The 25,778-nt window shown below is 35.9% G+C and overlaps 1 protein-coding gene across 1 annotated transcript in view; it reads left to right on the top strand.

The window, feature by feature from the left end:
- Positions 1-23,864, top strand: part of LOC123246435 (CD2 associated protein) — a 160,069-nt gene extending 136,205 nt beyond the window's left edge. Inside the window, exons 18-20 of the mRNA XM_044675335.1 lie at positions 20,845-21,017; positions 22,480-22,543; positions 23,670-23,864. Coding sequence (XP_044531270.1) covers positions 20,845-21,017; positions 22,480-22,543; positions 23,670-23,711 — 279 coding nt within the window. The 3' untranslated portion in view covers positions 23,712-23,864. The remainder of the gene's footprint in view (positions 1-20,844; positions 21,018-22,479; positions 22,544-23,669) is intronic.
- Positions 23,865-25,778: the final 1,914 nt, after the last annotated feature.

The raw sequence follows: 25,778 nt of genomic DNA on the forward strand, positions 1-25,778 counted from the left end.
TATTACCATATCCATAGTCTGGTGGCTATTATTTTGATCCCTGTCCACCCAAGGACATTTTTCCTTCTCCCTCATCGAGTTTAGTTCCCAACTTATTTTTTTCCCCTTCTCATTTCTTGACTTCATACTTTGGGATCTCTATACTAACTTCCCAGTTTCCCATTCAACTTGCACAGAGTTGTTCCCATAAGGATGTCACCCATAAGGATTCCACTTCCATTTTTATGAATTCTGAAGTTCTTTTACCTGAGCATAACTTTTTATCATGCTGCCTTTCCCTCAGCCTTCTAACTTTTAACTTTCTTCATCTTCTCCATGACTTTAGCATTTTCACCACTCCTTTCACTGGTTATTTCTTACCGAGGCCACCATCCTACATTGTTTTTTCCCTTTCCTTGGTGAACAACCTCAGCTCTACCCTGTCCTCTCAGATTTGGTCTCTTGTCATGTTGCCATCATATGTTATCAAAACCCAGATATGGACTACTCCCATTTTTCTGTTTCCTTGGCTTTCAGTTACTGTATTCATGGAATACAGTTGAAAGAAATCAAAAACTGTTGACTAGATTCCTTATAAATTAATTATATAATTTCAAGTAAGTTCTTAGTGAAGCAAGACCAACATTTTCTTTTCTTCCTTAATTCACACACACATTCTGCAGTGGCTAATTCAGAAAGATAGAGGTATTGTTCCAAAATCATGTGCTTATTTCATTACTCAGAATAGCAGCTTAATAATTCCTTGTTGACTTAAATGCTGGCACCAATAGTTCCTCCTTTATTGAATTATGATAACATTTACCCTCTGTAAGTATGAAATCTTTGTACAAATTTAAAGTGCCTGCTTATCACGGCACTGTTTCCGATGTCTGTTTCTTATCAATTTCATGGGAAAGAAATTCCAGATGCTTTAAAATAATGGGACAACTGTGGTCTATGCAGATTTCCTTATTATTGAAAAATGTAAAAAGATCAAGATGTAAGACTTGGGGATAAGACAGAGAAGCTTGAATACAGTCATGATGCCACTGTGTTGCTTATGCTCTGTTTTTCCTTTTTAGGTGGAAATAGAAAAGCTGAAAAAAGTAGTCCTGTCTACTTGAGGGAGGTGTGACGTTAGACTCAATGTTCTTCTTTGGCCAGGGATTCATAAACGAGAATATGAACTGAAAACTGACTTGTTTACTTCCAAGTAACAAAAGATTTTTGGTGTGCTATAGGGGAAAAAAATGAGTACATGAGTTTTCATATCTTACAGAAGGGGAAAAATGACAATTGTGTATTTTATTTTATTTTATTTGCCAATATGCAAAAAGAGGCCTTATTGCTTACTGTGCTGGAATTGCAAACCTCTTTTTTTTCTGGTTTGCTTGAAAATACTACTGAATCTGTATAAAAAGGAGAGGAAGTTGGTAATAGATTTTTATTGGATACTGATAGTATAATTTTTAAAGAGGTCTATTCTATAAATAGGTTGATATATCTCCAAGTTACCTGTAAAATAGACTGTGGGAGGGACACATTAGCTTAATAATCATTAACTTGTAGTAATTACTTTTCCCATAATGCAAAAGGGACATAGGGTATTTGTATGTATATATAATATATATTTTTTAATTTTAGCTTTCCTACCCAAAATTACACTGTTGTGCCTATATGTCTGCAGTGCTGTTTATCATTTGGGTAACGAATTAGGAATGCATTAGCTATAAAGCAAATGAATCATTCACTTGTGCAAATAAAAATAGTTCATAAAAGAAAATAAATTTGATAGCTGAAAATATTTCATGCCACTTGCACTATAAGGTTCATAAAAGGAATTTATTCAACCATTAAGTATATTTTTAAAAGAATAAGGTTTTCTTAAATCTGTCAATCTGAGACCAGAAAGCTGTTCTTCAGTGTGCCTAGAAACTGCAGCACATTTAACATGCAAAACACCAGCCTTGTTGCTGTATTTCTCTGCTTGTTTTTGTAGGTTCAAATATCACCTTGCTGATGGTCTTGTGATTTAATCTCTTCCCCACCCTCCATTAAAATACTATTAACAAAACAAAGTGCAAAATTTTGGGAAACTTGTTATGAGATTATACTTTCAGAGCAATCAACTCATCATGTAAATAAGAAATATTATTTTATCTAATAAAACTAAATAACTTTTTGAAGTTATTTTGAACTGTCATGTAGATACTAACTATAAGGAATGCTATCTTACTTCAGCTTCACCAACCATAGTATCATATTTGTTATTAAATAAAATATGGACTGTTTTCAAAGTTAGATTTTCATAAATCATATAGTCAACAGCTTCTTTAAATTCATGAACCTTAACACAGTTTTAAAATGTATCTGATAATATGTCAAAAACTTCAAATATGGACATAGTCCTACATTTTGAAATAGTTTACTAAAGAAAAAAAATGACACATCTTAGGGTTTTTCTCCTTTATTGCAAATAGCCAATTGATTTTCAGTTTATGAAATTACAAGACTTGTGAGTTGCGGCATGGCTTTGTGCCAGAATGTTTCAATTTTTTTTTCTGTTATTTGATATTAAAACTCAATACAATATTTTGCTTTACAATTTAATTTTGCACAACTGAAATGTTTAGTTTTCAATACTGGATAATCAAAAGAGTGATTCACATAGATAATGAAAAAATGCATAATAATGCTTTTTGGGTAGCTGATCTTTGATTAAATGTATGCGTTGCCTCTTGAAGGTTATAGATTTCTCTCCTAATGAGATGACCTCTATTCAAAATTGGCTACCAGCGTTCCATGTGTGTTTTTAAAATGACCAAGCAAATGAATGACTGGATTTTGTTATTGTTGATTTTGTTTTGCAACCCTAACTTCTCCCTTCCCCCCACCCCCCACTCCCATTTTTAATGACAGTGTTAAAGGGAAAATTTTTTAAGTTTTACTTATGCTAGGAATCATCTTCTAGTTTTCTCACTAAAAAGTATATTTAGGAAAATGTTTACTTCTCATTTTAGGGAAGAGAAGGTAAGAAAAGAGATTTTTTCCTTGGTCCTGATAGTCGTTAATATCAAGATAATTCATAGGTTGATTAAAACACATTTGAACAATTAACATTTTGAAAAACATGAGATTTGCAAAAAAATACTTAGAAAAGTTCTCAGTGAATTTTAGCTGCCCTACTCCTAATTTCCTTCTTCAACACATAAGGAAAAGAAAAGCAGTTCCATTAAATGGTTTCAATTTATGTGTTTCCATTTAAAGAAGAAAAATGTTCCTTCAAGATGGCAGTCTACTGGTACACAATTTTACTATGTCATAGGACGTCACTGTAAATTCTTTTCATGATGGCTATATCATCGTATTGTTATATGTAGTATGTACAGATACTGTATGTAGGAATATGGAATTTACATTCAGAGAAGAGTGCAATTCTCATATAATGATAATTTTTTCTCATTTTAGTGTGCACATAAGCACAAAGTTTTGAGTCAACTGTGTGATATCTATAGTGGCCATTAAAATGCTGAATTATCTGAGAATGTACTGCATATACAGAAATGCTACAGTTATTGACGTGTAATGGCATTGATTCAGTATTTACTTATTTATCTAAAAGCATCAAAAACGAACACTCCAAATTTTAAGAATATTTGTTGTGGCTGTAAAATTCTTTTTTTTTTTCTTTAGAAGTATTAACTTTTAAGATTTCTCTAATGATGCAAATAGAAAAGTAGGCCTGATGTTATAGAAATTTCTTTTCTTTATTTCTCACTGCGATCATAGCACAAAGAACTGTGCTCCAAATTGTTTTTAAACATTTTGTCCATGTGAAAACTTAAAATGGATGAGCAGAAAAAAGACAATCAGTTAAAATCATATATAAAAGGTGTTAAAATAATAAAATGGCCTTGTTTTTGTTGTAGCAATAAAATGACCAAGTGCAATGACTTGATTTAATAAATCATCTTTCAAAAGCTGCTGCTATGAGTATTTTTAACCATAAAATATCCTAATTTAAGGTATTCCTCTCTTTTGTTGTTGTTGCATATTGGGTATGATGAGTTTTCCAACATTCCAAAAAATACAGAGTTCACAAATCAGTGTAAACATATTGATGTGGTTACAGGTACTGTAAAATGCATGTTTTCTCTGGAAAGAAAAAATATCAAATAAAAAAAAGTACTGCTACTATGCGTGTTTCTTTGTTGTTTCAGATATTTTTATTTACCTAATTATATTTGCTTTTATTTCAAGAAGTTGTAAATATGAACATAATTTGCAGTTTTGAATAGTAGATATTTGGATGTTCCAAGTTTCAAAAACTTAGAAGTATAAGATAATGCAGCCTTAACTTAAGTAGTATTTAAGCCCATAGAAACAGAATTATTCAATTAGAAGAAACCATGTTCCCCAGGACAATTATGCAACCATTTAAAACAATTTTATATGTAATTTGGGGTTTTAGTAGTATAATCTTAACTACACACAAAAACCCCTCTTTCATGGATCCACGATCTTAGTTTGGGTACTTCCTCTATACCTATTGTAGCTTATCCTGTGTGATACTTGTCTGACCATAACTTTCTAAATTTCCTCCAAAGAGGCATATGTCCAGTACATTGAAGACTTTTTCTAAGATCTTTTAATATTTCTTCACTAGAATTGCCACACTTTGATTAAATATCTATTGTCCTTCACTCCCACTAGATAACCTGCCTGCCTTACTTTCCAGACAGTGATGTCTTTGATGTTTTTTATGCTACTTTTATGTTGTTGATAATATTTGCTGCAGCATTGCTAGACCCACAGTGCACTTGAATGTTGTCTTCTGGATCACTTGTAATATTGATTCTGTGATTGAGATTCCACCACATTCACAACACACACAAAGAATAACATTGAAAAATTGGCTTTGGCATCTTGGAGCAAATAATACAATGTAGAGAACACACCAAAAAGGAGACATAGGACACGTCAGGATGAAGTGAACTCCACAACCTCAGTTGAAACAATTGGATAGTCTGACTAGAGTATAAAGCCAGCTGGGCATCAGGTGTTTCCCTAAGGGAACAGGGCTCAAAATGGTGTTAGAGCAGGCAAGGGGCAACCTGGGACTTTTAATGGACTTTGCAGCCAAATCAAGAAAAGATAGTAGTTCATATTGATTTCTTTAATGATTAAGAAGATTGGGGCAAGAGGCAATTGGGTAGTTCAGTGGATTGAGAGTCAGGTCCTGGGTTCAAATTTGACCTTGGACACTTCCTAGCTATCTAACCCTGGGCAAGTCACTTAACCCCTATTGTCTAGCCCTTACTGATCTTCTTCATTGGAACCAATATATAATATTGATTCTAAGATGGAAGCTAAAGGCCTAAAAATAAATAAATAATAAAGATCCCAGGTAACAGTTTGGAGAAAAAAAAAAGATCAGGGCAGCTACATAGACAGTGGATAAGAATGCCAGGCCTGGAGTCAGGAGGGCCTGGGTGTGAATTTGATTCCAGCTATGTAACCTAGGGCCAGTCACTTAACCTCATTTGTCTAGTTTGTCCCTTGCCTTTCTATGTTAGAGTTGTTACTAAGAAAGCATGAGTTAAAAGAAGATTAAGATCTTTTTGATGATGATGATCTCTTCACCTAGTGAAATGTCCAGCTACTTTGTTAATCCATAACGTTGTCTTAGTTTTATACAAATATGAATGCTCATTTATTTAAGCAAAATATGATATTCCATATCTGTATTTAAAAACTTCTGTAATTCAGTGTTGTGACTTCTTGCTAAACCAAGAAAGGAAACAGTTATTTAAAAAAGGTTAATCATGGCAGCTGTGTGGCACAGTGCAGAGAGCCACCAGACCTGGGGTCAGGAGGATGACTTGGGTTCAAATTAGGCCTCAGCTACTTCCTAGCTATGTGACCCTGGGTAATCTACTTAAACTATTTGCTAGCCTTTGCCCTGCTATCTTAAATAGTTATTAAGATAGAAAGTAAGGATTTAAAGGTTTAAAAAAACAAAAAAGGTGAATCACTTTTTGAAAGTGCAATGTTTCCCCAAGTGAAATTTAGTCCAGTTCACTGTCTGCAAAACCTGCCTGAATAATAATAATAATCCATTGGGTTTATCCATGGATACATTTACTTAGGCACCTAGGGTGGTACAATGGATAGAGCTTTAGGTTATCTCTAATCTGACATCAGGAAGATCTGAGTTGAAGTCCAGCTTCAGACATTTTCTAGTTGTGTGATCCTGAAATTACTATGCTTCTGTTTGCTTCAGTTTCTTTATCTGTAAAATGATTATAATAATTTCACCTTCATCTCAGGGTTGTTGTGAAGATCAAATAAGATAATAATTGTAAAGTGCTTAGCACAACGCCTGGCCTATAGTAAGTGCTATGTTAATGTGAACTATTATTATTATTGGATATACAGCTGGTCTTCAGCCTCTTCATGCTTCCCCTCCTCATCCAGTACGATCTTTCCATACTCATTGGTGCCCAGTGGCCTTGTGATCTTTAGCTTCCCCCACGAAAGCCTGCTTTGAGCAAAGTGCAATAAACCTTACAATTTTGTCTGAAAAAAATAAATTCAAATATTTGTTAGTAGGTGTTGGGGACACAAGAAAAAAAGGAACACTCCTTTTGTGCAAGCTTACATTCTTGGAGAAAATGTATACATAAATATGTAGAGTTCAGGTTATTTTTTTGGTCAACAAGGGACAAGCACCATGGAGATCAGGAAAGATTTCAGTTAGAAAGTGGTGCTTGTAATGAACCTCTAATAAAAACTAAGGTTTCCAGGAGACAAAGGTGAAGAATTGGAGTGCATTTCAGATATGAGAGATAGCCTGGCAGTCACAGAATAAGATGTCAGGTGAAGAAAAACAGGAAGAAGACCCATTTGGTTTGGTGGAAAAGTGGATGAAGGTAAAGTAGTGTATAATTAGCCTGGAAAGGTAAGTTAGAAGAATTGTGAAGGACTTTGGAGTATGTTTAGTCTAAAGGTAATTGGAAGTCACTGGAATAATATGGTCAGATGTGTGCTTTAAATTACATTACTATTTGTGTGGAAGATGAAAGGGGAAGAATTGAGACAGAGACCAGTAAGAAGTTATAAGACTCCAGAGTTGGAGGTGATGACCAAAATTGAAGCATTGCTTTCTGAATGGAGAGAAGGGAATGCATTTTGATATTGTGGGGATAGAATTAACAAACTTGATTGAATATGGTGCATGGAGTAGTCAAGGATGACTTCAAGGCTATACCTGGAAACCAGAAAGATGGTTTCAAGAATTTCAAAAGAAGTGGATTGGAGAAAGGGGTTTGGAGAATTCTTTCGTATATGCTGACTTTGAGTTCTAATTGTAGAACTGAGTTCTAAACAGCTTTTCACTACGCAATGATATGGGACTGAAGGTTGGGAGAAAAGACTGGATATATGAATCTGTAACTCTTTTGCTTAAAAATCACCCCCAAAATAGCTAGAGAAGCAGCCCCAAAATAGATTGGGGATACTCTCATAATTAGGGGAATGAATATGAATGATGAAAAAGATAAAATGTTACCTCTTCTAGTTATGTTTGCATTTTAAAAGTCAATAATCAAATCATCAATAAACATTAATTACCTGTTAAGTTCCAGGCACTGTTCTAAACTGGGGATACAAAAAAAGAAAGAAAAGGAAGTCTCTGCTCTCAAGGAGTTCACAATGGGATAGGAACAACAAACTGTGTATATACAAATATATACCAAAAAACCAACAAGCTTTATACAGATAAATAGGAAAAAATTGAGAGAAGGAAAGCACTAGAATAAGAGTGGTTGAGGAAGGCTTCTTCTAGAAATTGGAATTTTAGTTGATATGTAAAGGAAGCCTATTGGTAGAGATGAGAGGGAACGATTCAGATATTTGGAACAGCCAGAAAAAAGTACCCAGAGCCAAGAGGTAGAGTGCTTTGTTCTGCTAATAGCAAAGGAGACTAGTGCTACTGGTTGAAAGAATACATGGAGAATAAGGTATAAAAGGACTAGAAAGTAGGAGGTTAGGTTATGGAAGACTTCTGTTGCCAAACAGAGGGTTTTGTATTTGACCTTAGAGGTACAGTTTGAAGAATGAAGCTTATTAAGTAAGGGTCAGACTTGTGCTTTGGTAAACGAATGGAGGATGGGTTGGAGCAGAGAGAGACTTGGGGTAGGAAGAAGCACTGGGAGGGTATTGTAGTACAGGTACGAAATGATGAAGGCATGTACTACCATAGCGGCAGTATCAGAGAAAAGAAGGGGGCCTATTGTAGAAATGTTGCAGAGGTAGAATCTACAGGTCTTGACAACAGATTGGATATAGGGATTGAGAGTGTGAAGAGTCACGGGTGACACCTAGGTTACAAGCCTGAAAGACTGGTGTTGCCCTCTATAGTAAGAGAAGGCATGGAGGGTTTAGAAGGAAAGATAATAAATTTGGTTTTGCCCATGTTGAGTTGAAGATGCCTGCTGGGCATACAGTTTAAGGTATCTGAAAGGCATTTAAAGATGTCATATAGGAGATGAGTAAAGAGATTGGAACAGGATAGGCATGCTTGAAAATTGCTGGCATAAAGTATTTAAATTCATTAAACTGATGAGATTACCCAGTAAACAAGAATAGGGGGAGAGCAGAAGAGAGCCCAGAATAGAACTCTGGGACACATGGTTAGAGGGCTTTATCTGGATGAAGAAAGATGCAGCAAAGGAGACTGAGACAGGTCAGGTAGGTTGAAGGAAAACCAGGTTCCAAAGTGGTATCTGGAAAACAGAGAAGAGAATGTCAAGGAGGAGAAGATGATCAATATCAGAGGCTGCAGAAAAGTCTAGGAGAATGAAGATTGAGGGAAAACTCACTGGATGGGGCAATTGGTAACTTTGGAGAGAGCAGTTTCAGTGGCATGAGGTCAGAAACCAGATTGTAAAGGGATAAGATGAGAGTAAGAGTAGAGAAAGGGGGCATTTATAAAGGGCAGAAGAGATAAGAGTTGATAGTGAGGATAGCAGCATCAACTGAGGGTTTTTTAAGGAAGTCAAAGACATTCCTTGGCACATTTCTCAATGTGGGACACCTCATGTCTAGATTATCATAATAGCCTGCTTATTTCCTTTTTGTTCTGCTATTTCTTATTTATCCTGCATATAGCTTGTTTGTATCTGTTTGCATTGTTGTCTTCCATTAGATTGTCTGCTCCTTGAAGGCTGGGACTATCTTTTTGTATCTCCAGAACTTAGCATATAGCCTGGGCACATAGTAGGTACTTAAATGTTCATTCAATTGATTGATATTAGCATGTTTGTAGGTAGTAGGGAGTTAGCCAGAAGACAGGGAGAGATTGAAAATAAGTGACAAAATAGGGATGACAGAGGGGTGAAGACTGTTGGAGAAAATGGGATGGAGGGGGATAGCTTCAGCAAGTAGGGATTAACCTTGGTAAGTAGTAAGGAACCTCATCATCATGTGAGATAGGGGTGAAGTAGGAGATAGTGGCAGAAGGCACATGAGTGATTCGAGATAGAGAAGAGGGAGCCCTTGATGAATGGTCTCCATTTTTTTCTGTAAAATATGAAGTGAGAGGGAAGTGGGAAGGGGAACCATAGGAGGAGATTTGAAGAGAGAAAAAAAGTTTCTAAAGAGCTACTATGGGGTGTGGAAGAATGAGTTGATGAGGCAGGTATATAATAGGACTGCCTATCAGCAATGAAGTTCCAATTGAAGTTGTATAACAAAAATTTATAGTGGACAGCACAATAGTGTGATTTTTCTCTACCCTCATTCAGTAGTACATGCATCAGAGTGAAGGTGGCAGATGATAGAAGTGGTGATCAAAGCCTGAGGCTTATCAGAGTGCAGTCAATTAAATGTGTAAAGTTGAATTGTTTTACTAAGGTGTCAGAATGGGAAAAAGAGGGGAGCATGACTGGTGCATAGGATGATGGCCTGGGAAAGAATTGAAAGAATCAAAGGATTGGATATCATGGTGTGGGGAAAGAGTAGGGTTTGATAAGAGAAGACAGAGAGTCAGAAAGCCAGTGGATGATGGCTAGATAAGAGGATTGTGGAATTTTTTAATATGGAGGTTGTATGATAAGATGTAGGGTATAACCAATTCTAATTATAGAATTTCAGGTATTGAATTTCAGATATGGCTGAGTGAAGTAATTCTGTTAGATGGTAAAAATCATTTTATAGTGAAATTACACCACAAAATAGTAAGCACTTACTTGCCCTAAGACTGACCATAGTCAGAATATTGTTGTTAGGAAGACATTTAAAGTTAAAGATATAAAAATAAGTAAAATTAAAGATTTTAAACCTATATTTCTTAATTCTTTGACATTAGCCAAACTATACTCTTAGAATTAAACTTGTTTTTAAAATATATGTGTGTGTATACATGTATATGTGTGTGTGTGTATATATATATATATATATATATATATATATATATATATAATATCAAGGAAAGAAATTAACATTTTCATGTACCCAAAAGCCATTTGTTTAAAAACTAAAAAAACATGTAACTAAAAGATAATACAACCTTGACTTGGGAAGAATTTGATAATTTCTACACCGAAGGCAACTGATAGGATTCAGGCCATCTTTCCCAGGCCATCATCCTATAATCAAGATAAAGTCTCTTGGACTTTAATCCTTACTTGACCACTAATCAGTTGGGTGACCTTGAGCAAATTGCATTATCTCTCTAGGCTAATTTTAGAGCATTTTAGAATTTAGAGTTGAAAGAGAAGTGAACCTAATCCAACATCCTCATTTAGAGGGGCAAAGTGATGTTTAGAGGATATTAGATTNGTGTGTGTGTGTATATATATATATATATATATATATAATATCAAGGAAAGAAATTAACATTTTCATGTACCCAAAAGCCATTTGTTTAAAAACTAAAAAAACATGTAACTAAAAGATAATACAACCTTGACTTGGGAAGAATTTGATAATTTCTACACCGAAGGCAACTGATAGGATTCAGGCCATCTTTCCCAGGCCATCATCCTATAATCAAGATAAAGTCTCTTGGACTTTAATCCTTACTTGACCACTAATCAGTTGGGTGACCTTGAGCAAATTGCATTATCTCTCTAGGCTAATTTTAGAGCATTTTAGAATTTAGAGTTGAAAGAGAAGTGAACCTAATCCAACATCCTCATTTAGAGGGGCAAAGTGATGTTTAGAGGATATTAGATTTGAAGTTTAGATTCCACATATGGTACCAATTTAGTGATTAGATACCTTAGCTCCCTCTTCTTTCTTATCTCATAACCCTTTGATCTTACCCCCTACAGTTTTAACTTTAGTTCAGTATTCTCCCCTGCCCCTCCCCAGGCTAATCTCTCTGCATGTATCCTTAATCCCATTCTAATTTATTGTCTTCAGATTTCCCCAACTATCATCTCTTCTCTTTCTACTCATTCTCTCTAATCTTCAATTCCTCCCCACAGATTGGACTCTTCCTTCCCTGATGATTGCAAACATGCCCAAGTTTTCCCTGTTATTTAACAAAAAAATAAAACTTTCATAGATCCTACCATCTCTAGTTATTGTGTCTCTTCCCTTTCACCACCAATGTCCATAAAACAAAACTTCCACTTTCTTTCCTTTCATTCTTCTAAATCTCTGCAATCAGTTTCCAACCTTACCTCTCAACTGTATTTGCTCTGTCCAAAGTTACCACACATAAGAGCCACTTCTTAATCCTCACCTCACACTCATCTTGTCCTAAACAACTCATCATTCTCTCCCAAACCCAATCTCTTCTGCTTTCCACTGAGTACTGGCAATGGTACCACTATTCTTCAAATCTCTTAGGTTCACCTAAGTGTCATCTTGAATTTTTCAACTCTTAAATCCAACAGTTGCCAAATCCACACGTGTACACTCTCTTTACTCATCCCATTCTCTGTTCCCTGCCAGTACCTTTATTCAAGTCTTCATCACCCCTCACTGCCTAAAGTCTCTCATCACTCTATCTTTCACACAGCTACTAAAATTGTTTTTCTTACATACAAATCTAAACACCACACCATCCCTTATCCAGTTACCTCCATGTTTACCATGTTATTTTGAAGATAAAATATAAAGTAACTTTTAATAGACACTAAAAACTTCCCAACTTGGTCTATTCCTTCCTGTCCAAGCTTCTTACTCCCTCACACCTTCTACTGTCTATCCATACTTGCTTTTCTTCATATGTAATGCTCTATCTTCCATATTTGTGCCTTTGTACTGGATGTCCCCCGCAGCCTGGAATGTTCTTCTTGTATTTCTTCTTGGAATCCTTGGCTTTCATGTAAAATTCAGTTTAAGCAACACCCTTTTACATGAAGCCTTTCCATATTTCACTCCTAAGCTGCTAGTTGGTTTCCTTTCTCCCCAAATTATTTTTATTCTTTTTGATTTATAACACATACATGTATTGGTTCCCCATCCCCATCCCCATTAGCATACAAGCTTCTTGAAGGCAGAGATTATTTTATTCTCTTTCTGACTCTAGGCAAGTCACTTAATTTCTCTAATTTTCTTTTGATTGCTTCAGTAAAATGGGGGAAATGATATCATCTAACTCACAAGATTGTTGTGAGAATGAAACAAAACAAAAAGGAAGGCACATTATAAATAGCAAGTGAAGACAGCTTTTTTTTTTTATTAGATATACAGATGAAACAAATGAAAACCCAGGTCGTTTGGGTGATTTGCTCAAGATATTGATAGGTAGCAGGAGAGCTAGAACTTGAACCTAACTGAAATCCTCTTGATTCCAAATTCACTGCTCTTTCTTGCCTTTTCCCATCTGATCACTGGCTCTATATCTAGCCTGGCTACCACACTCATCATCCAGGGGAGCTACCCCTATGGAGAAGAGATCTATCCCTTAGACCAGGGGTTGGCAACCTTTTTGGGTGAGAGCCATAAATGCCACATTTTTTAAAATGTAATTTCATGAGAGCCGTACAGTGCTCACAGTGCACGTTCCTGTAACAGCGCCTGAAAAAAAATTGACTTTATGGCTCCTGCAGAAAGAGCCATATCTGGCCCTCAAAAGAGCCAGATATGGCTCGAGAGCCATTTGTTGCCGACCCCTGCCTTAGGCCAACTGCTGGCAAACTGCTAGCATAAGGTAGGTAAGCACAACACAATCCTTACTCAGTGCCACCAAGCTATTTTCTTCTTAGAGATTGCATCTGATAACTGCTGACCCTCTTTAGCAGTTGCAGTTATAGAAGACCTGGAAAAGAAAGTTCTTGTCCAAATCCTTGGCAATGTTAAATGGTTCGACATTAGAAACTGATACTGTTTTCTTCCTGGAAATGACAATGAAGAAGACGCCTTACCTTACTGGACACTGAAGATCACTGGGTCTTTTCATCTGACTTTCAGTTGAAATAATGTATATTGTCTCTTCCTTTTAAAATATGAGCTTGAGAATAAGGGACCTTTTTCTTTTTGTTATTTCCCAGTGCTTTGCACACAGTAAGTGTCTAAAATCAATGCTTTTTTCATTCAGTCATCTATAAAATGAAATTAGACCTAGATGATTCTAAAGTCCATGCCAACTCTAAGACTTTGACATTTTCACACTCTTATCTATAAAGCCAAATTATTCTTTGGATATAACATTCTTTGGATATAAATGGTATAAGAGCTCACTTTCAAAGAATTTACCTAGTTATAAATTATCGCTAGCTAAACAAAGGAAAAGACATCCTTTTTGCTCTGAATCCAGAACATACTCCAGCCCACGTTCAACCATGAGTTTGCCTTTTCTGTTAAGACTGCAGAATAACCAGGACCCTCTGGGCAAGCTGTCTGGTTGGGGTTACATTTCTTACATATTCGCCAGTAGCACTTATTGCAAATTCACCACTATGATGGATGAAAGTCCGATGTATCTATGAATATGCCAATTGGGAGTAAGCCAGATATATGCATGCAGGTTGTTTCATACATTTTTCAGTCACATTCTTTTCATTCAGTTATTTTGTCCACCCCATGGAAAATGAGATCAGATCTGAACAGACTGTATAATTTTTTCCCCTTACCAATAACATACGTAGTTATGACCCATAGACCACATTCAGATATATTATGTGTCACATAAACTACTCAACACCACCAATTGTAAAACTACAAGAGAACCAATGTAAAAAAAAAAAAAAGCCAAAAGATATAGAAAATATCTTCAGTGCATGGTTAAGGATTTGTCCTTGTTATAAGACCATTCCTACCAGAAGCAAGAATTCGAAGCTATTGTTCATTTCAGTTGGCAGGGTCCCTTGGACCATGATTCCATTTCTGCCATTGGAGCAACTATTCCAAAATAATTTAGGACAAATGGTAATATCCATAGCAAAAGACTAATGGCTGAATGTGCCCATCCACTAAGAATTCCTCACTTTAGTGAGATCTGCTGAAACCTCAGCTTAAGTTAGCTTTTTGTTTTGGTTAGAAGATGCCAACAAATGATATTGATATTAGCCAGTTGCCATATTCATATCTCTATGTTGACACTATTCTTTCCTTATGTCTGCTTGTCTTCTTTTTTGAGGATCATACCTTCTTTTGGTTATCCCATTGGAGTGTAACCCTCTGTAGTTCCAATTCTTTGCACAATGCTTAGTGCTTAAGAAATGCTTTCCCAATCATTCATTTACCAATCACCCCATCTTGAAGCCAGAGGAAAGAGGTGGGATGTTTCTTTGCATTGGATTTAGTGTGTAGAGCCTTAAAGGTGGTCTTGAGTAACCTGAAGCCCCAAGTCCCAGTGTCCTCTTTGGGGAAATAGTTTGCTACCTACTTAGCCACTCTGTTAGATCTTTTTGGGTCACTTATACCACTTACCCAGCTCATTTCCTCACCCCTACAGGCCATATCTCACTCAGACCTATGAAAGATATTAACTCTGCCCAAACTGGACAGTTTGTTCTATTTCAGAAATAATATTAGATTACTCCCCAAATCTCTGAACTATACCTAGACAATACCAGGAGGACTTCACTTCCATTTTATAGCCAATTTCACCTTTATTTAGCCTAGCTAATTGCCCAGAAGTGATTTGGCTAGATTGAGAAAAACTGAGTGATTGAGCTTGTCTGACATTCCACTTGGCTGTTTTCCTCTCAGTAATTTGGACACACTGTTGGTTGTGTCTCCAAGCCACAGACCAAATTGTGACTTTTATCTGAGGGCTGTCCACAGAACCTGGAGAAGGAAATGGCAAACCACTCAAGTATCTTTGCCAAGAAAACCCTATATGAAGAGTTGGTCATTGCTGAATAGACTGAACAATATCCACAGACTAAAACATAGAAACGCTCACTGATGGGGCCAGATCAAAAATATCTTTCCAAATGGGATTGTTTCATAAAGTCCCATGGTGATCCCTCCCACCTAGAGCTATTTTAAGTGATAATGGCCCCTGATACTCAGAGATATTTCTGGAAAAAGGAAGATGTCAAGGCCCGATCACAATGATTACCAAGAGTTTCTTTTCCCTCTTTTGCCATTCATGAGCTTGCTGTATTGATTATTATCTTGAGCCCACCCTTTCTCAAGTTATGTTCTCATCTGTGCCAACATGATTTCCTAACTTATTTTTTAAAATTAAACTCTTACAGAATCTGTCTTAGTAACAATGCTAAGACAGAAAGGCAAGAGGTAGGCAAATGGATTTAAGTGATTTACCCAGGGTCACACAGCTAGGAAGTGTCTGAGGATGGAATTGAACCCTGTAACAATAATGAGAGCCATCCACCTTGCACAAATCCCATCCTTACAACCCAGATCCTTCCAATGCCAGACCTGGCACCCTATCCACTGTGCCACCTAGCTTCCCTTTATATGGATGTTGAAATGTAAGCTAACTTGGTTAATGGCTCAAGATTTCTCATATTTACCAATTCATCCTCAATACGTTTATACTGCAAAGATAAAATAGAATGGTTTTCTTTTGTAGTTGCACTGTAAATGCCTCTGCCCTCATCATGTAGTATTGTTATTCACTAATCAATATTATGAGTGTTTTTGTACTCTTCCCAAATCATAGAAGTTTACATGTTCAAACATATAGAACACTAGGAAAAAATTCATCCTGATAGAGAAATGTTTTAGTAAATCATTAATAGCAGGTATTTATAGGATGCTTACAGATATCTCATTTGATCCCCTCAGCATCTGAAAGGTAGGTGCTTTACTATCCTTATTTTACAAATGAAAGAAATTGAAGAAGGCAGAGAATAAGTGACATTCCAAGGGTCCTTCCGCCAGAAGGTTTCAGAGGTCTTTGCAAATCCAGTTCTCACTTTATCCACTGAGCCACTTAGCTGTGCTTAGATTTAATCAGGGAATTATCTGTAAAGAGAGATGCAAGAATGGGAACTCAGTAATACTTCATAAAAAGGTCTTCCTTTGACCTCTGCTGCTGAAGATTATTTTCACGACAGGGTCATCTTGTTTTTCATTGTTGATGTGTTTCTAGAAAGTTGTTTATAAGTAGCATCATTTTAAGTGCTATAGAAAACCATCTTTTTAAAAAACTTTTCTTCATGTAATCGTGATACAGTGTTAATTTGGAAATAACACAGAACTACTAAAGTAGTCAGCAAAAACCAAGTCTTTAACCAGGAAAGAGATAGGTTCAATAATCAGCCACTACACAGAGCCAAACACCACATACTACACAGAGTTAAAACCCTGGGACTCTGGGGACAGTATCTCTGGGAGGACCACCTCTGAGATGGTTCTCCAAAGAATAATAGAACTCAGGGATCTTATATATACCTTTTGAGGAACTTGGCAAAGCAAGCATACATTGGCAGGTGTAATAAGGAACACAGGCTTGGGAAAGAGGCGGCTACAGCCAGCAGCTGGAGTACCAGGGAGTGGTCTACTACAATAAATAGAAAAGGAAAGGGTCAAGCCAAGAGCTGGGCTACCTGGGAGAGGACTTTAATACGATGGGAGAAGCTACTAAGACAAGAAAGGGGACTTAACGTTTGACTATGTCCACTTATCCCCCCCAAACTGGGGTCACCAAACACTTCAAGGTCTCTTGTTCAGTTGTAAACAGGTGAGTCTAGGACTTTCTTCTGGGTGAGTACTCAGGAGGCAGGGGCAATATTACAATAGCAATATATATGTGATTTTAAATTAATGCTTAAAATAAAATGTTTAAAATATAAGAAAAACAAAGTTAAAACTTATTTTTAAAATATGTATATGTTCAACCTGTGAAATATTTAACTAATATCCACAAGGCAAGGATCTAGGACGCCTTTAAGGGACTTCTGATGAAAAAGAAGGGACTAAGTCCAAATGCAGATTGAAACATACCATTCTTCATTTTTTTTTCCTTCATGAATGTTTCTCTAGAGTAAACAATACGTGTCTTGTTTCATAACATAAAGAACAAGGAAATATGTATTGTATATATAAATGCAACATATATACATACAACATATATCATCTGCTTTCTTAGGGAGAAAGGAAGGGTGGGAGGGAGGAGGGAAAAAAGAAAGAAGCACAGATTTCGGAACAGAAGTAATGTGAGAATTTGTTTCTATTAAATAATCATGTTTATTATAATTTGTTACATATTTTATAACAAATTATGTTTTCTATTTTTTAAAATTTATGTTTAAAAATTTATGTTTTAAATTATTATTATTATGTTTTCTATTTTTAAAAATGGTAACTAAAAGACATGCCAGTTCTTTAGCTCAAGTAAGAACATTAAACTATGAGGAGGTGGTCTTTGACAGGGCAACATGCATGTGACATTAGATATCCAATTAATTTTTAAAATTTATTTATTATTATTTATTTTTAATTTAAACCCTTACCTTCTGTCTTGGAGTCAATACCGTGTATTGGCTCCAAAGCAGAGGCAATGGGGGTTAAGTGACTTGCCCAGAGTCACACAGCTGGGAAGTAGCTGAGGTCAAATTTGAACCCAGGACCTCCCATCTCTAGGCCTGGCTCTCCATCTACTGAGCTACCCAGCTGCCCCCTAAAATTTATTTTTAACAATGCCTATAGCATTTCTAATACAGACCTAGTAGTGATATTGCTGGGTCAAAGAGTATGCAGAGTTTGTTGGCCCTTTGGACATGGTTCCAGATTGTTCCCCAGAATGGCTATATGGGTTTGCAACTTCAACAGTGGTATATTACTATCTTGATTTTTGCATATGTCCTTTTTTGTTTAACATTTTTTGGATAAATGTCCAACATTTATCATTTTCCTTTTTTGTCATGTTAGCTAGTCTGATGGCTATGAGATGGTATGTTAGAGTTGTTTTAATTTGTATTTCTCTAATCAATAATGATTTGGAGCATATGTTTCATATAACTATACAGATATTTTTAATTTCTTCATCTGAGAATTTCCTGTTGGTATCCTTTGACTATTTGTTGATTCAAAGATGTTTTATATTCTTATAAATTTGACTCCATTCTCAATAAATGAGAAATGAGGCCTTTGTCAGAGATTTGCTATAATGAAATTTTTCCAGTTTATTGTTTGCTTTTTAAACTTAGTTGCATTGTTTTTACTTATGAAGTCCTCTTTAAAAAACAGTTAAATAGGGGGCAGCTGGGTAGCTCAGTGGAGTGAGAGTCAGGCCTAGAGACAGGAGGTCCTAGGTTCAAACCCAGCCTCAGCCACTTCCTAGCTGTGTGACCCTGGGCAAGTCACTTGACCCCCATTGCCCACCCTTACCAATCTTCCACCTATGAGACAATAAACTGAAGTACAAGGGTTTAAAAAAAAAACAGTTAAATATCAATTTTTCTTCCTTATACTTAATTTGGTTGAATAGTTAATTCTTGGTTCTAATTCTAACTCCTTTGCCTTTCAGGATATCATTCTAAGCCCTCTGCTCCTTTAACATGACAGCTGTTAAATCTTGTTGAAACCTGACTGTGACTTCATGGTATTTGAATTGTTTCTTTCTGATTGGTTGAAGTATTTTGTCTTTGACATAGTAGGTCTGAATTTGGCTATGATATTCCTGGGAGTTTTGATTTTGAGATCTCTTTTAGGTGACAATCAGTGGATTCTTTCAATTTCTCTTTTATCCTCTGGTTCTAGGCTATTGGTGCAATTTTCCTTGATAATTTTTTAAATATGATGCCTAGCTTCTTTCTTCAATCATGACTTTCAGATAGTCTAATAATTCTTAAATTATCTCTCCTTGATCTATATTCTGGGTAAGTTTTTTCCCCAATGGGATATTTCCCATATTCTTCTATTTTTGCATACTGTTGACTTTGTTTTATTGTTTCTTGATGTCTCATGGAATTAGTTTCTATTTGTCCAGTTCTAGTGGGTAAGGTATTATATTCTTCAGTGAACCTTTGCATCTCTTTTTCCATTTGGCCAATTGGTTTTTTAAGGAGTTATTTTTCTTAGGGAAGTTTTGTATTTCTCTCTATTTCTATTTGGCCAATTCTCTTTATAAAGATGTAATTTTTCAGCCTTTTTTGTCTTTTTTTTTTAAAACCAAAATTGTAAATTTGTCTTTTCATAATTTTCTTGTATTGCCCTTATTTCTATTCCCAAATTTTTCTCTACCATTCCTATTTGATTTTGAAAATAATTTTTAACTCTTCTAGGGATTTTTTTTACTTGTGCCCAATTCACATTTTTCTTAGATGTTTTGCTTGTAATTGTTTTGACATACTTCTTTTCTTCTAAGTTTGTGTCTTGATCTTTTCTGTCACCATAGTAATTTTTTTATGATTAGATTTGTTGTTGTTGATTGTTCATTTTTCCAGCCTCTTTCTTGACTTTAAACTCTATGTTAAGATTGGACTCTGTTGGGGACAGCTGATGACTCAGTGGATTGAGAGCCAGACCTAGGGGTGGGAGGTCCTAGGTTCAAATTTGGCCTTAGACACTTCCTAACTTTGTGACCCTGGGCAAGTCACTTAACGCCCATTGCCTAACCCTTATCACTCTTCTGCTTTGGAACCAAATACACAGTATTGATTCTAAGACAAAAGGTAAAGGTTTAAAATTTTTTTAAAAAAAGATTGGACTTTGTTCTTGTGGGAGGTGTTGTCCCAAGCTTTGGGCTTTTTTTGTACTGCTGTTTTCAGATCTACTTCTGGGGGTTTCAAAGTTGTCAGTGCTTTTAAGATGGTTTGATCTAGGGAGAAATGTGATCTCTGTTCTCCAGGCCTGTACTCAGGTTTTTACCCAGGAAGATGCCCTGATCCCTTGCAGACAGAAGTGATACTTCTCCTTAGGACTTCTGCTCCCTTGTGAGCAAAGCATTTTTCTCTGGCCTGGAACTGAGATTCAGAAGCTGGTTTGGACAATGGAGTTGCCAAATAGCATTAGGTTCTATGCCAGGTGCTAGTACAGGTATTCCATATAATCTCGTTCTTACCAGCTACCCAATCCCCTTACCATGTCTGGCTTGAGAGCTCCTTAAACTATTGCTGTTGCTATTGTTGCTTCCAAGGCCCACAGATCGTTTTACCACCTCGTGGGTTCTGGACTAGCCCCCACACCAGTGTCACAGACTTCTCCTTTTGCCCTTATAAGTTATCTTGGGTTGGAAAAATGTCTTATCCTGATCTTTTGTTGACTCTAAATTTGAAGACTTATTTTTAAATTGCTTGGAGGGGAATGCTGGGAGAGCTTTGTTGTAGTGTTTTCTACACTCTATTATCTGGGTTTTAGTCCCAGAAGTTTCCCATCATTTGTTTAGATAAATCTTCCTTTTCACAGTTATCTTATTTCTATACCCATGATTTATAAACTAGTTATTATATGATAAGGTTTTATTAAGTTTGTGGTTTTCCTTTTCAGACATCTGTGTGTGCTTCAGCAGTTTCACCTTCAACTAGAAAAAATATTCTCACTTCAGTGAATGTCAGAACAAAGGGAGAAATTGAAGATGGGAAGAAAAGCTTGATAGATGACCTCAGGGTACTGATTATTGACTTATTGAATGTTGTCGAAATAATCAGAAGGGAACATGGGTAAGTCTTGCTTTTTTCTCTTTTGGTATTAAGATTCATAGAATGTTAGAGCTAGAAGAACATATAATCCATTCACTTCATTTAAATATCCTCTAAAAATAGATTAGGATATTTTTTTTTGCATCTAGGAGATCCTATACATATAATTCAATATCTACTCAAACTACTTCTTTTTAAAGCTACTCCATGGCATACATGTGTATGCTTTGTCCCTTTTTAAAAAAATCATACAATGTTCAATGCCAGAGTAAGGTTTTGGTTTGGTTTTTGAAAAAAATATGTTTCTCCAATAATGCTGAACAATAATATCAATAATAATAACAAAAACTGATTTTAAAAACAAACTTGATTTGGTTATCTGTAGGTATTAAGGAATCAGTAAATAAAATGTATTTTTGCCGGGAATGGAAAATTAAAACAAGCATTACCTCCTTCTGTTGATAACTACAATCTTTTTGGAGAAATGGTTATTAATAGTCTTCTTATAGAAAAGAGATATATTTATCTATAACTTTGGACTGTGTGCTCTATAAAATTTAGTAAGTGTTAATTATTTATTTAGAACACTTACTTTTCCTTGGAGTTCAAATAATATAAACCTTGTACTTATGTTTCTTACTCAAATTATTTTCCATAAGGCATTTGAGAGCTTTCTCTCCTAGTGTACATGGTGAAAACTGTCTCTAAACGTGATATTGATTCTTTCTGACAATTTTTATGTATCTTCCTATGGAAAAAAAGGAATGGGTAGCTGAAAAACAGTATTTTTAACCTATGACATTTGTGGTATAAGCTATATACCACTAATTAGAAAACTGGGCCAGTATTTCTCACCTGCAAAGCTACCTAAGAAGTCCTTTTTAAATTTTCATTCATTTTGTTATTAAAAAGTTTGTTTGGGGGGCAGCTGGGTGGCTCAGTAGATTGAGAGCCAGGCCTAGAGACAGGAGGTCCTAGGTTCAAATTTGGCCTCAGGCATTTTCCAGTTGTATGGCCCTGGGCAAGTCACTTAACCCCCATTGCCTGACCTTTACCACTCTTCTGCCTTAGAGCTAATACACAGTATTGGCTCCAAGACAGAAGGTAAGGGTTTACTTTTTTTTAAAAAAGTTTATTTAGGGCAACTGGGTAGCTCAGTGGATTGACAGCCAGGTCTAGAGACGAGAGGTCCTAGGTTCAAATCTGGCCTCAGACACTTCCCAGCTGTGTGACCCTGAGCAAGTCACTTGACCCCCATTGCCCACCCTTACCACTCTTCTGCCTTGGAGCCAATACATAGAAGTTAAGGGTTTTAAAAAAAAAGTTTATTTACATTTTAGTATATTTTTAGTGTCGGTTTTACTGTTTTAAAAACTTTCAATTGATATTTAACTACTTGGACTAGAAATTTAAAATGTCTGCATATCAACATGAAGCCATTTTCACTTCTACACATATTTACAAAGTTATTTTTATTTTTTAGAAAAGAACTGGAAAAACTAAGAAAAGAATTGGAAGAGGAGAAGGCAATGCGAAGTAACGTAGAGGTAATTCAGTTCTACAGTATTTTGTTATCAAAAACCATCAAAATGAGAATATTAGTGGATGCTGAACAAAATATATACTGAGTATTTACTTTGGATGGAATATAATATTTTGTACTACTGAAAGAGGACTTCTTGTTTTGATTTTTAAAAATTTAAAGAGGCATAGTGGATAGAGAATCTCATTCAGGAAGACCTCAGCGTGAGGACCACCTTTTAAATTTACTGACTGTGTGACCCTGGGCAAGTCACTTGATTTCTCTATGCTTTAGGCATCTCAAGGCTATAAGCTGAAAATCAGTTGCCTATTTGGATTGGTGATAGGAAATTTCTTGATTAGAAATCCACTATACCAGTAAAATCAATAAGGAAAAGGAGGAGAGAGAAAAAAAAATATTGGTGAAAAGTTTGGTTTTGTCCTCCAGTAAATTATATCCTAGTTAAGAAACAAAACCTATGTGTGTCAGGAAAAAATTTGTTTTCTATATATTACCTCCTCACCTTTTCAGATACTAAGTCTTGCCATAATTTCCTTCATTACAAGGGAGTAGACAATTGCAGTAGGTTGGCAGTTCGTAGTTCTTGCCTCCACTCTCTTCCCATTTCATTATCCTTCACCAAGTCAGCAAACTAATATTCCTTATACATATAGTCATTATTCTTTTGCTTACAACCTTTGAATCTTTCCCTATTGCTTTCCATGTAGTTTCAAAAACTTATACTAGCCTTCATGGTCTTCCACAATATGAAATCTGATGAACTTTGTAGCCTTCTTTCTTTTTAAAAAATCCTTACCTTCTCTCTTAGAATCAATACTAAGTATCAGTTCTAAGGCAGAAGAGCAGTAAGGGCTAGACAATGGGGCTAGACAATGGGGGTTAAGTGACTTGCCCAGGGTCACACAGCTAGGAAGTGTCTGAGGCCAGATTTGAACACAGTACCATCCATCCCTAGGTCTGGCTCGCAATCTACTGAGCCCACCCAGCTGCCCCCCAAATACTGATTTTCTTATTGCTGAAAATGTAAAAAAGATCAAGATGCAGGACTTGGGGATAAGACAGAGAAGCTTGAATACAGTCAAGATGCCACAGTGTTGCTTATGCTCTGTTTTTTTTTTTTCCCTTTTTAGGTGGAAATAGAAAAGCTGAAAAAAGTAGTCCTGTCTACTTGAGGGAGGTGTGATGTTAGACTCAATGTTCTTCTTTGGCCAGGGATTCATAAACGAGAATATGAACTGAAAACTGACTTGTTTACTTCCAAGTAACAAAAGATTTTTGGTGTGCTATAGGGGAAAAAAATAAGTACATGGGTTTTCATATTTACAGAAGGGGAAAAATGACCATTGTGTATTTTATTTTATTTGCCAGTATGCAAAAGGAACCTTTTTTCTTACTGAGCAGAAATGCAAACCTCCCTTTTATCCTGGTTTGCTTGAAAATACTACTGAATCTGTATAAAAAGGAGGGGAAATCAGTAATAGATTTTTTTGAATACTGATAGTTTAATTTTTAAAGAGGTCTGTTCTATAAATAGATTGACATATTTCCAAGTTTACCTATAAAATAGATTGTGGGAGGGACACATTAGCTTAATAATCACTAACTTGTAGTAATTACTTTTCGCAAAATGCAAAAGGGACATATAGGGTATTTGTATGTGTGTGTGACGCACACACCCAAGGCAGAAGAACAGTAAGGGCTAGGCAACTGAGTTTAAGTGACTTGCCCAGAGTCCCATAGCCTGGAAGTGTCTGAGGCCAGATTTGATCAGTTACATTTTCATAAGTCACATGGTCAACATCTTTATGCCCCTCCGGCACGCATACCATAGGGTCACCACCACGGGGCTATCTCTTTATATCTATATCTATATTTAGCTTTCCTACCCAAGATGGCACTGTTATGCCTATATGTCTGTAGTGCTGCTTAACATTTAGGTAAAGAAATAGGAATGTGTTAGCTCTCAAGCAGATGAATCAAACACTTGTGAAGATAAAAATAGTTCATGAAAAAAAAAGTAAATTTGATAACTGGAAATATTCATTCCACTTACACTATAGGGTTCATAAAAGGAATTTATTAAACCATATTCCAACCATTAAATATATTTTTAAAAGAATAAGATTTTCTTAAATCTGTCAAATCTGTGAGACCAGAAAGTTGTTCTTCAGTTCAGTGTGCCTAGAAACAGCAGCACATTTGACATGCAAACACCAGCCTTGTTGCTATATTTCTCTGCCTGTGTTTAGAGTCAGTACTACCTAGCCAATTTAATCATCTCCATTGAAATACTATTAATAAAACAAAGTAAAGTCATTATGAAATTTGCTATGAGATCATGCTTTCAAAGCAGCCATTCATCCTGTAAATATTCAATTTAGGAAATATTATTTACCTAATAAATCTAGGTAACTTTTTGAAGTTATTTTGAATTTCCATGTAGATAGTAACTTTATAAGGAATATTATTTTACTTCATAGACCATAGTATCACATTTGTTATTTAATTAAATATGGCCCTTTTCAATGTTAAAAATTTTTTTTAACCTTTACTTCTGTTCTAGAATCAATACTTAGTATCCATTCAAAGGCCAGTGATGGTGAACCTTTTAGAGACTGAGTGCCCAAACTACAACCCTCATGCCACATGTAAGCCCCACCCTAGACAGGAGAGGAAGGAGGAAGTGCTCCCGTTGCCTGCTGGGCAGAGGGGTGGGTCAAGTGAAGAATGTCCTCAGGCACTGTGGAGAGGGGGAAGGGAGCAGCCCCCTCCAGCACACATGCCATAGGTTCACCACCACCCAGGCTAGGAAATGGGGGCTAAGTGACTTGTCCAAGGGCACACAACAAAGAAGTGTCTGAAGCCAGATTGATCTATATTAATGTCACATAGTTAACAGCTTCTGTTAAATGAACTTTGATAGTTTAAAAATATATAATAATAATTGCTAACATTTCTAAGCATTTTATAATTATCATCTCATTTGGTTTGGGCAACAGCTATAGGTAAGAGGTAAGTATTATCCCTGTTTTCCAAATGAAGAAACTGAAGCATAAAGAGTCACAGTATCTGAGGCCTGATTTGAGCTCCAATCTTCCTGACTCCAGAACTGGCACTCTATCCACTTAGCCAACTACTTCCCTGATATATCCCTATAATATGTCAAACTCACAAAGACAGTCATAATCTTATCTAGGATTGAAACATTTTATTGCTTACTAAAGTTTTTTCACAAAAAG

This window comes from Gracilinanus agilis, chromosome 4 (assembly GCF_016433145.1).
Source record: "Gracilinanus agilis isolate LMUSP501 chromosome 4, AgileGrace, whole genome shotgun sequence".
In the NCBI taxonomy this organism is placed as follows: domain Eukaryota; kingdom Metazoa; phylum Chordata; class Mammalia; order Didelphimorphia; family Didelphidae; genus Gracilinanus; species Gracilinanus agilis.